The sequence below is a fragment of the Lonchura striata genome, chromosome Z (genome assembly GCF_046129695.1).
Source record: "Lonchura striata isolate bLonStr1 chromosome Z, bLonStr1.mat, whole genome shotgun sequence".
NCBI classification, from domain to species: Eukaryota; Metazoa; Chordata; class Aves; order Passeriformes; family Estrildidae; genus Lonchura; species Lonchura striata.
The window spans coordinates 64,381,707-64,391,778 of NC_134642.1; the positions used below are offsets into that span (position 1 = coordinate 64,381,707).

A 10,072-nucleotide genomic window follows, 5' to 3' on the forward strand; every position below is an offset into this window, starting at 1 on the left:
GAAGGGAGTCTTCCAACGCTCGGCCTATGTCAGAGTTTTATTGCCACTCTGGCTGAAACAAAGTGTCCCCTCACTACTTCTGCATCTTTATCATTCTGCCCGGCAGCTGGCCTGATCAGGCTGACAGCTTGTAGCGCCTGCACAGTGCACTTCTGCTGCATCACAGCTTTTCCTCTCACAGCTTAATTCTGATTATGACAATTCCTTCTTTTCTACTTAAAAGAGAGCTCAGAACTTACCTAAATTAACAAGACTATATTCTAAGCTAAACTATCCTCTACTATCTAAGCTATCTAGATTCTACAGTCCTTTGAATTCTCTGCCTGAATTTCCTTAAGTTTTAAAAGTTAATCTTTTCATGAAAAAAAAACCACAACAACGGTTTAAGTTGAACCTAGCTAAACTAAGAAAATTCCGGAACCATTACATTTCCTATCTACAGCACAGCCCCTTATTAAAAAGTCAGGGGATGGCTGAATCTCTGCCCAAACACAACACATCCCCTTGCCCCTGCTCGGAGCTGGCACGGCACAAGGGCCTCCTCAGGCACAAGCGTCTCCTCTCCAGTCTTCCAGCACTTGCTTGGCTGAGGTGACCAGAGCAGCCAGGCTGGAGGCTGGCTCGCCTGAGGTCACAAACGGATGCTGCCCGGAAGAAAAACCAAAAAGAAGGGAACCCCCGTTACTTTCCATGAGCACATCCTCACGGGCCCAAGCAGGACTCCTTGGCTGCCCAAAAGACACACCAAGAGGACCGAGGGCAGCACATTCCCCGTGGGCCTTCCTCTCCTGGAAGTTGCCTCACCCACGCAGCCCACACTCCTCTTGATCCCTGGATGCAGGTGTTCTCAGCTGGCAGGGCTTTTTGCCCCTTTGCTTTTTCTCACCTGCAGGAGTTCCTGGGCAGACCAGCGCCTGTCCTCGTCTGCCTGCAGGCAGCAGCGCAGAAAGTCGCGCAGGAGAGCCGAGTGGTGCCTGGGGTTCTGCAGTTTCGGGGGCCCGTTCGTTTCTATCAGTTCAAAAACCTACAACACATGGATGGAAGAGGGCACTCTAGCTGCTCCTTTCCTAGCCACAACAGCTCTCTCCACACAGAGCCCCTTTTCTAAGCTGCACCTTACCCTGACACGGGCCATCCTCTCGTAAGGAGCTTCCCCTTCCACCATTTCCAGCCCCATGATCCCCAGGGACCAGATGTCCACTTTGGGGCCGTAGGCTTCTCCTCTCACCACTTCCGGGGCCATCCAGCTGGGAGTGCCCACTCTGGAGCTGCGCTTGCTGCGCTCAGGGCTGAGCTGAGCGCAGAGGCCAAAGTCAGCTGAGGAGAAAAACAAAGCCTGTCAAAGCCAGCCACTGCTGGCAAACCGGCCTAAAGGATGGCCCACTCCAAGCCTGCCAAGGCCATGCCCAGTCTAGCTGAAAAGGCAGCTGAGCTCGCCTTCCCCGTGGCTGGAGCCAGGGAAATAGGGCATTGGCCATTTCAGAAACACCCTCACGATTCACGCGCTGGCTGAGCAGCGCTTCTGGGGAAGTGGCAGTCACCAAAAAGCGGCCCCACAGCACACGCGGGGAAGGCTGCCCCTGAGCAGGGGCGATACCCACCCAGCTTGACAGATCCGTCCATGCCCACGAGAACGTTGCCGCTTTTGATGTCCCTGTGGATGACTTGGCGGGAATGAAGGAAATGCAGTCCTTGCAGGCACTGAGAGAGAAAGGAGGGAAGGAAAGTTAACATTCAGCATCTGATTTGATCCCAGAAGAAAGAAAAGAGGTTGACAGCTTTCTCAGGGAATTGTGAAGGAGGGAGCAATAGCACGGCGCTGTCAAGAGCAAGAGCTTGCTGCTTCAACACTCTTAGAAGTGCTTTGGATATTTCAAAGCGAAGGCATCTGAGCTTGCACGAGTCCATCCTGCCATTGGTACCAAGCACGTGACCTTTGGCTGGCAAGCAGCATGGCAACGATTTCATTGGAAGCCCTGTGGCAGCAGAGGAGGAAGCAGCACATTAGACCTGTTTCAGAATCCCTCGCCATCTGGGCTGCAATGCCGTGCTTTGAAGCTGAGGACATCTCCTTCGCCCTCGGCTTGAAATTCAGCCACCCGCATGCGGGCTTAGAATGTCAAGGAATGTCGGACAGACGGACAGGCTCCAGACAAACATTCAGAGGCAAAGCTGAGAGGAGCAAGCCAGGAAATGAAACAAGTGAGTGTGCACGAGCGCCAGAGGACGGAAAGCATGGAAGAGTGCAAGAACAGAGCCTAAGGCGTGCGGGGACTCCAGCAGGCAGTTCCCTTCAGATTAATGCTCTTTCTTCTGCTCTGTGTCGTGAGAGCAGCGCCAAAAGAAAGCCGGGGCCAAGAAATCTCTGCTCTCCTTAACCACCAGCTGACAAGAACCATCCTGGGCAGGCCAGGGGAAGCACAAGCGGGACGCCTCACCTCCCGACATACGGCGCCTATCTGTCCTTCCTCCAGGTACACTGCCCGGAGCACATCGAACAACGTGCCGCCGTCCATGAACTCCATCACCAGGCAGAGCTCCGCATCCACCAGGTAGCTGAAAGAAGGAAACCACGGCATGGAGAGAGAGGAATGGGCACGGCTCAGGCACCTGAGGGCCTGACCCAGGCTTTTGCAACTGCTCTCCAAGCTACACATGCCAGAAGAGATTACTGAAAGCCAGCTGCAAACTCCTCCCATGCACATGCAGATGTCTAAAGCTACATAGACGTGAGAATACCCCAACCTGTCTAAATAGCTGACAATATTGGGATTCCTGCTGTCCCTCATCACCAAGATTTCATTGACAGCCAGCTCCTCAGACATCTTCTCCTGAAGAGACATTATCTTGATGGCCACCTACAAAGACATTGGCCACCATTAACTTGAGAAGTCGCTCCCTGCACGAGACAAGGAACACGGAGCGAGCGCTCGTGCCATGACACAGCGAGCTGTGCCAAACTGCCCTGTTGCCAGACAGCAGAGCTTAGGGAGAAACTGCCACGGGTATTGACACTTTACCTGTTGTCCTGTGCTGGTGTTGAGGGCTTTATAAACAGCTCCAAAGCCCCTAGAAAGAAAAGGGCAGCAGAAAAAGCCCTTTATAGCCCTGGCAGTGAAAGCAAGCCTAGGCAGGAGATCTCCCTAGGCTGCCTGGACTCCTTAGAAAACGCCTGCCTGCAGCGTCTCTTCAGCCGGCAGCACGGCAGCCCACCAGCCCTCTGCCATGCCGGACAGGGAACACGGAGCTCCCTCATGGAGACCAAGGACCCGTGCAAATCTCCAAGGCACATGCCCACTTGGTTCCATTCCAGTGCAAGGGGGGCTCGATCTCTGTGTGGCTTTGCGCACAGGTGTGCAAGTGGGCTTACATCTGGAGAAGACTAACTTGGAAAACACTGCCTTCAAGAACTGTCCTCAGACAGCTCTTGAGTGGCAAGGTGCCCTTGGAGGCCATACAGACACAGGGCCAGGAGATCTTCCAGGTCCTGCTCCTCACTGCTGCAAGCAAGGCGTCGCTTGCATCAAGTTGTCTTTGCTGATGCTTCCTGACTGCTCTGACTGAGCCGTCCTGAGAGGTGACAGGAGGCAAAGCCCGAGGCTGACCGTGTTTGGAACTGGCCTGACTTCACGCTGGATATTGCACAAGCTGAAGACCCGGCCCACGGTTTGTTCTATGGAGCAGACGTCACACTTACCCTCGTCCAAGTTCTTCAAATGCCCTGTATTTCTTCATTGGCTCGCCCAGACTCACAATGCTCCCTGAGAGAGACAAAAGCAGTGCCAGGAGCTCACTTTCAACCGGAGGCCTTGCTGCCCACACAATCCAAAATGCATGCCCACTGTCAGGAGCTTGAGAGCTCCCTGGGGCCAGTCACTCGCGACGTGCCACAAAAGGCAGCCCAGGCAGAGCCAAGCCAGGCCCAGGTGCCCCCAGAGGCAGCAGGAACACCCCGAGCGCTCCCTCGCTGCCTCAAAGCACAACAACAGCTTCTGCAGAGAGGCCTCAGCGCCTCTGAGACCGAGGAGGAACTTCTGGCGCAGCCTGCACCGAGACAGGCAGACAACGCACTGCTCTGGCAGACAAGAAACACGGCAGACATACTCAGTGTCTTCAGGCCCTGCTCCTCTCTCATCTCGGGCTGCTGGGCTGGGCTGCTGGATGAAGTGCCGGCAGCTGGGGGACAGCTGGCCGCTGCAGGCGATGCCGGTCCAGCGGCACGTTGAATGGCAGAGCCTGTCTTGAGCTGGGACCAGAAAGGATTGCCCGTCAGAAGGGCGGCTGGCACAGACGCCCCGGAGAGCACACGGCAAAAGCAAGGCCTTCGGAAGATGCTGTCGGCCACCGCCAGGCCTCCTCAGCTGGGGGCTTTTGGACGTCCCCTTCCCAAAGGCAATGGGAAAACCACTAAGGCTACTTCGATCAGCCCCTCATGGCCACTTCCATGCTCCATCGTGCTGGCCTTTCTGCACGACGAGTGGAACTAGCCATTGATGGGCTTGCAAAGATCCGCACAGAGATCAGAGCAGGGCTCCAGAGCCTTGTTGCGGTTCTTCCTCCTCCTGTGTTTTCCTGGGCAATGAAATCACCCTGGAGCTGGCATGCAACTGTCTGAGCAGAAGCCCAGAGCGTGTCCCTTCTCTGATCCCTTTCAGCGATTTCCCCTCTGTATTTCAGGCATTAGGGGGGCGGCCCTTCGGGGCTGCATTCCAGCCCTGCTGAGCCCCACCCGCCCTTTACAATGCAGAGCCCTCTAGGATTCTCCTCACCAAACCCTGCTCTGACCATGTGCAAGTGAAGCAGTCTACATCATGCCTGAACCTAAGTAGTCCATGGAGTGTGGCTTGTCCCTTCCAGGGGCCAGTGTTTCCCAAATATCCTGCAAGGCTGTCAGCTGAGTCTTTGGACTGCTCTGCCGCTGGCCACAGGCGGCCCGCATCGCCAGGGGGCACAAGGGGCTCATTTCTACGCTGGGAATCATTGAATGCTGCCTCTTGTCTGATGGCAAGAGGCATTCTCGAGCCCTCTCAGCATCCCAGCAAAGTGATGCTCAAGTGTCAAAGTTCAGGACCCATTGGCCAGGGCTCCCTGGCTTGGCTGAAGCAGCACTAGGTCATGGCAGGCACACAGCCCCCAGCATCTTCAGCCGCAAGCAACAAGGGCTGGGCTTGAAGGCCTGGCTTGAAGCTTGGCCTTGCACCCAAGGCAGTGCCAGCCTCAGATGCCACTTACTGGCTCTGCAAGTTCAGCCTGTGGAGGGACAGCAGCTAGAAGCTTGCTGCTGTTTTGCTCCTCTTCAGCCTCTCCCTCTGTAACAGTGCCAGCCAGACGAGGCGCTGACCCTGCGGCTGAGCCCTGCAGACAGACAGAAGTGAGAGAGACTGGGAACAGCCAACCCTTGCAGCAGCTGCTTTCTACTGCACTGGGAAAGCACCCAGAATAAGGGCAAATCATAGACTTGGATACAAGTGGCATTCTGAGTCATGAAAGCCCTCGGAAGATGTCTGAATGAGGTGCTACTGCCTCTTGCTGTGCATTTGATCTTCCATGCTGGCTAGAAGCAGCAAGACACCTTGGAGCTGTCACATTTGCTTTTCACCTCTTGAAAGGCTCTTGATGGGAAAATAAGGAAGGAGCCAGTGCTCCCTTTGCTACTGCTGCTGCCACCAGGCAGCTGGCCTTTCCTTCAGCCTCCCACGCTGGCACTCTACACTCTACTGCAACAGGCCAAGCTCACAGCTTGCTGCACAGTTCTAACACGCCAGCAACGTCAGGGGTTCCTTTGCCACTCACCAAAGCACAGGCTTTTCTCCATCCACGTGTGAGGTGACCTGCAGGGAGCAAGGGAAAAGGAACCAGAGGCCCTTAGAAAAGTGCCTTTTGCTGGGGGCTCCCACAGCACAAGTCATTCCCAACGGAGAGCATTTCCCTTTCCCAACATGCCTCCAGGAGCAAGAGCCCTTTCCCACAGCAAGCGAGAGAACAAACAAGGACACTAGAGTAGGCGCTGTCTACGTTTGGGCCTCTTTTGCCAGGAAAGAAACAGAAACACAGCCAAGGAAATGCAACAGCTCAAGCAGTTTTTCCTCTTCTCTTCCCAGTATTTTATAGATCCTTTTTTTAATTGCATGCACAAGCCATTCCCATCAATTGCTGGAAGACAATACAACAGCAAAGCTTCCACAAAGGGCCCCTTTGCTGTGGCAGCTCTCCGCTGCAGCGGCCCCAGAACAGCTCCTGCCTTCAGCAGCAAACCCTAACTGGACTGGAGTTTGTGCTGCATCGCCAGGAGAATGGCTACCTTGGCGCAGCCTAGAAAGAGTCAAGGCACACAGCCAAGGCCTCTAAATGGCAGCATTTGGAGCAAAAGGGGCTTTCCTTCACTCCTGGAGAGAGCCACAGGGTTTTGAGAAGTACTTCTGAGCATCTCCCCTCAGAGTCTACAATTTCCAGGTTGTCTTGGTTGAAGCAGCAAGCTGAGGAAATGACACACTCCACTGCCACGCGCTGTCCCGGGGAGGGAAGGCAAGCGCTGCAGGCTGCAAATTACATTGCAAACGCTCTGCACCTACCACCCAGTACAGATACCCCCTTCTTAGCTGATGCTGCTGGCAGGAGATTTACCAAACTGGTGGCATCCTAACGGCAGTTTTGTTCCCTGATCAACTCGGTCACTACCGCGGCGAATGGAGCAGAGCGAAGCAAAAGCCAGGGGACGCCAGCCCCAGGATAAACCTTTACTTACGAGTCAGGTGGGTCAGGTAATATCCAGAATAAGCAACGGTAAAGATGGTGCAAACCGCGGCACAGACCTGCCCGAACATTTTGGCCGTGCTCTGCTGCTTCGCACACTGAATGCCACCCAAGGGGTAAAGCAAGACTCCTCTCGGGGTGCAGGCCGTCTGCTGAGAACTCCTTGGTCGCAAGGATCCTCCTGCAGGGAGCGAGCGGAAAAGCTGCTCTGGACAACCAGGCCTCGGGCTCACCGGGACATCGCTGTGCTGTGACGCAGCACTGTGACGTGGCACTGCTCCCTTGACCTCACAATAGCAGCTGCTCTGGGTTTGTTGTGCCCAGCAACCGAACCTTCTGTACAGATGACGCAAAAGAAAAGCCTGGGAAGTTCTGCTCAGTCGTGAAGCAGCAGAACATGTCCTTCCAGTCCATAAGCCAGAGCTCAAGGCGTCCCAGGGCAACTCAGAAGACATGGCGGCCCAGCCTGCACGCGAGAACAGAGAGCAAGTGTGCTTCTTCTCCCTGGCATCTTAGTTGGTTCTGAAAAGCCAGCTTCTTCCATGACATGTAGGGGGAAAAAGAAGCAAAGAAAATAAATTTCCAGGAGTATTGCAGCATGCAGATGCTTCTTGAGCACACCGGTGCATGCTGATTTTTTCTCCCACTCTGTTTGCTGCACGGCCTCCCTTTTGTGGCAGGGAGATGCTGGCTTAGCTCTTGACACAAAGCTCCTCTTGTCCTGCTTGCTCTTTCTCTGGCCACTGAAAGCCTCAGAACAACCACAGGAGCTCTGCAGTGGTTCCTGGGCTGCCACAGTTGTGTTGTGTTGGAGCTCTGGCAGCAGCCTGCAGCCCACTGCTCTGCAACGCCCTGCAGATGTCGAGCCCAAGGAAGGGCCCTTTGGAACAGGCCAAAGCCGCAGTCTCACAGATGTTTGCCCAGGCTCCATGCTCCCTGTAAGATTCCTGGCGGACACTTGCACAGCCACATGCCAATGAAAATGAGTTGTAGTCATTCCCCTCTCTGTTAAAATCTTCAGCTAGACCCAGGAGCCAGCTTGAAAGCAGAAAGGAATTACTGCGTGAGAGGGCGGAAAAGTGCACGCAACTCCTCTGGAAATCAACTCGGTTCACCTGTAGAACAAGGATGCCAGACTTGCTTTCCTGGTGACTCCGCACCCGCAAGTCCTCTGCTGGTGGACAGCACAGTCCAGTCTTTCAAGGAGCTTTACCCTGGGCTCCTCACACTTCAGAAGCTGAGGGTGGCATTTCAAAATCAATGCAATTGATGCAAGGCCCAGCACTATCTTCAAATTCTCTTGCTGAAACACTGCAGTAGTTACCCAGAAGGATTGCCTCCATTGGAAAGCATCTCATTTTCCCCATTTCCAAGTCCGCTCACATCAACCAGCAAATTGTAGGGCTTTGGAGAAGGAGGAATGACACGGTAGCATGGAAAGCCCAGTGTAGGCCCTCAGGCCCCCTTGAGCAGGGCGCTTTGGTGCCCCAGAGGTTCAAGAGAGGGAAGCGTAAGGAAGACGTGCCCTTTCGACCCTCCTTTACTCCTCAGCACCAAGTGACCGCCAGGAAACGGGGGACAGCCAGGCCACGTCCCTCATCCTGACCCAGCGTGAGGGGCAGCTGGCACGGAGGGACACAAGGGCACGGTGGGGAACATCTCAGCCAGGCAGGTGGGGCGGTGTGGGGCAGCTGTCGGGGAAGTTGTGTGGGGCAGGCCAGGGCCACTCTGGCAAGGGGGAGAGCCTTGGGCCGCTCGGAAGCAGCGCAAAGCCGTGAACGGGAGAGCCCGTCCGCAGCGCACAGCTTGGAAGGCACTGACCAGCTTAGGCACAGCGTGACACGCAAGGGAACACTCCAGGGCTCTGGGGGGTTTAGAGGTTTTATTGCCAGTCATGCTGAAAGCAAGAGCTGGAACAGAGCATCTCCTGGTTACTTCACCATCTTCATCTTCCTCAATCTGTCCTCCAGGTGGCCTCCTCCAGGTGGCCAGTTCAGGCAGACAACTCGTGGGACATGCCTGCTCCAGATCTGCTGAATCCCACATTCTTCTTGGATAGCTCAATTCTTCTGATGACAATTCATTCATTTCTCCTTAAGGGATAATTCTGAGCTTCCCTACATCAACACTACTCTACTCTTTTCTAAACAATGCTTCATGAATGAAGCCTTCTATGGTCTCTAGTCCTAACTAAAGACAGCTAAGCTCAGAAAACCTCAAAACATTACATTTCCTATCTACAGCAGAGCTCCTCGTAAAACTCAGGGGATGGCTGAAGCTCTGCCTATGCACGATCCATCCCCGTTTCCCTCCCCTGAGCTGGCAGGGCACGAGGGCCTCCTCAGGCGCAGGCGTCTGCACGCCAGTTTTCCTGCACTTGCTTTCCCCACTTGCGGTAAGCAAAGCTGCTTACCTCAGCGTGATCTCTGGGCCTCTGCAAGGGACTGTCCAGCTTAGCTAGAGCATGGCAAGGAAGGGAGTCTTCCAACGCTCGGCCTATGTCAGAGTTTTATTGCCACTCTGGCTGAAACAAAGTGTCCCCTCACTACTTCTGCATCTTTATCATTCTGCCCGGCAGCTGGCCTGATCAGGCTGACAGCTTGTAGCGCCTGCACAGTGCACTTCTGCTGCATCACAGCTTTTCCTCTCACAGCTTAATTCTGATTATGACAATTCCTTCTTTTCTACTTAAAAGAGAGCTCAGAACTTACCTAAATTAACAAGACTATATTCTAAGCTAAACTATCCTCTACTATCTAAGCTATCTAGATTCTACAGTCCTTTGAATTCTCTGCCTGAATTTCCTTAAGTTTTAAAAGTTAATCTTTTCATGAAAAAAAAACCACAACAACGGTTTAAGTTGAACCTAGCTAAACTAAGAAAATTCCGGAACCATTACATTTCCTATCTACAGCACAGCCCCTTATTAAAAAGTCAGGGGATGGCTGAATCTCTGCCCAAACACAACACATCCCCTTGCCCCTGCTCGGAGCTGGCACGGCACAAGGGCCTCCTCAGGCACAAGCGTCTCCTCTCCAGTCTTCCAGCACTTGCTTGGCTGAGGTGACCAGAGCAGCCAGGCTGGAGGCTGGCTCGCCTGAGGTCACAAACGGATGCTGCCCGGAAGAAAAACCAAAAAGAAGGGAACCCCCGTTACTTTCCATGAGCACATCCTCACGGGCCCAAGCAGGACTCCTTGGCTGCCCAAAAGACACACCAAGAGGACCGAGGGCAGCACATTCCCCGTGGGCCTTCCTCTCCTGGAAGCTGCCTCACCCACGCAGCCCACACTCCTCTTGATCCCTGGATGCAGGTGTTC

General features: G+C 54.3%; 1 protein-coding gene across 1 annotated transcript; it reads right to left on the reverse strand.

Moving 5' to 3' along the window:
- Window positions 1-542: 542 nt before the first annotated feature.
- On the reverse strand, window positions 543-8,841 carry LOC144248332 (serine/threonine-protein kinase PAK 3-like). The gene is made up of 14 exons (XM_077790415.1): window positions 8,694-8,841; window positions 7,814-7,927; window positions 6,746-6,934; window positions 5,794-5,831; window positions 5,233-5,355; window positions 4,105-4,246; window positions 3,698-3,761; window positions 3,021-3,069; window positions 2,746-2,858; window positions 2,439-2,556; window positions 1,602-1,701; window positions 1,121-1,317; window positions 887-1,024; window positions 543-644 (listed from the first exon to the last, which is right to left on the reverse strand). Exons 1-14 carry the CDS (start codon window positions 8,839-8,841, stop codon window positions 543-545), a joined length of 1,635 nt encoding a protein of 544 aa, XP_077646541.1.
- Window positions 8,842-10,072: the final 1,231 nt, after the last annotated feature.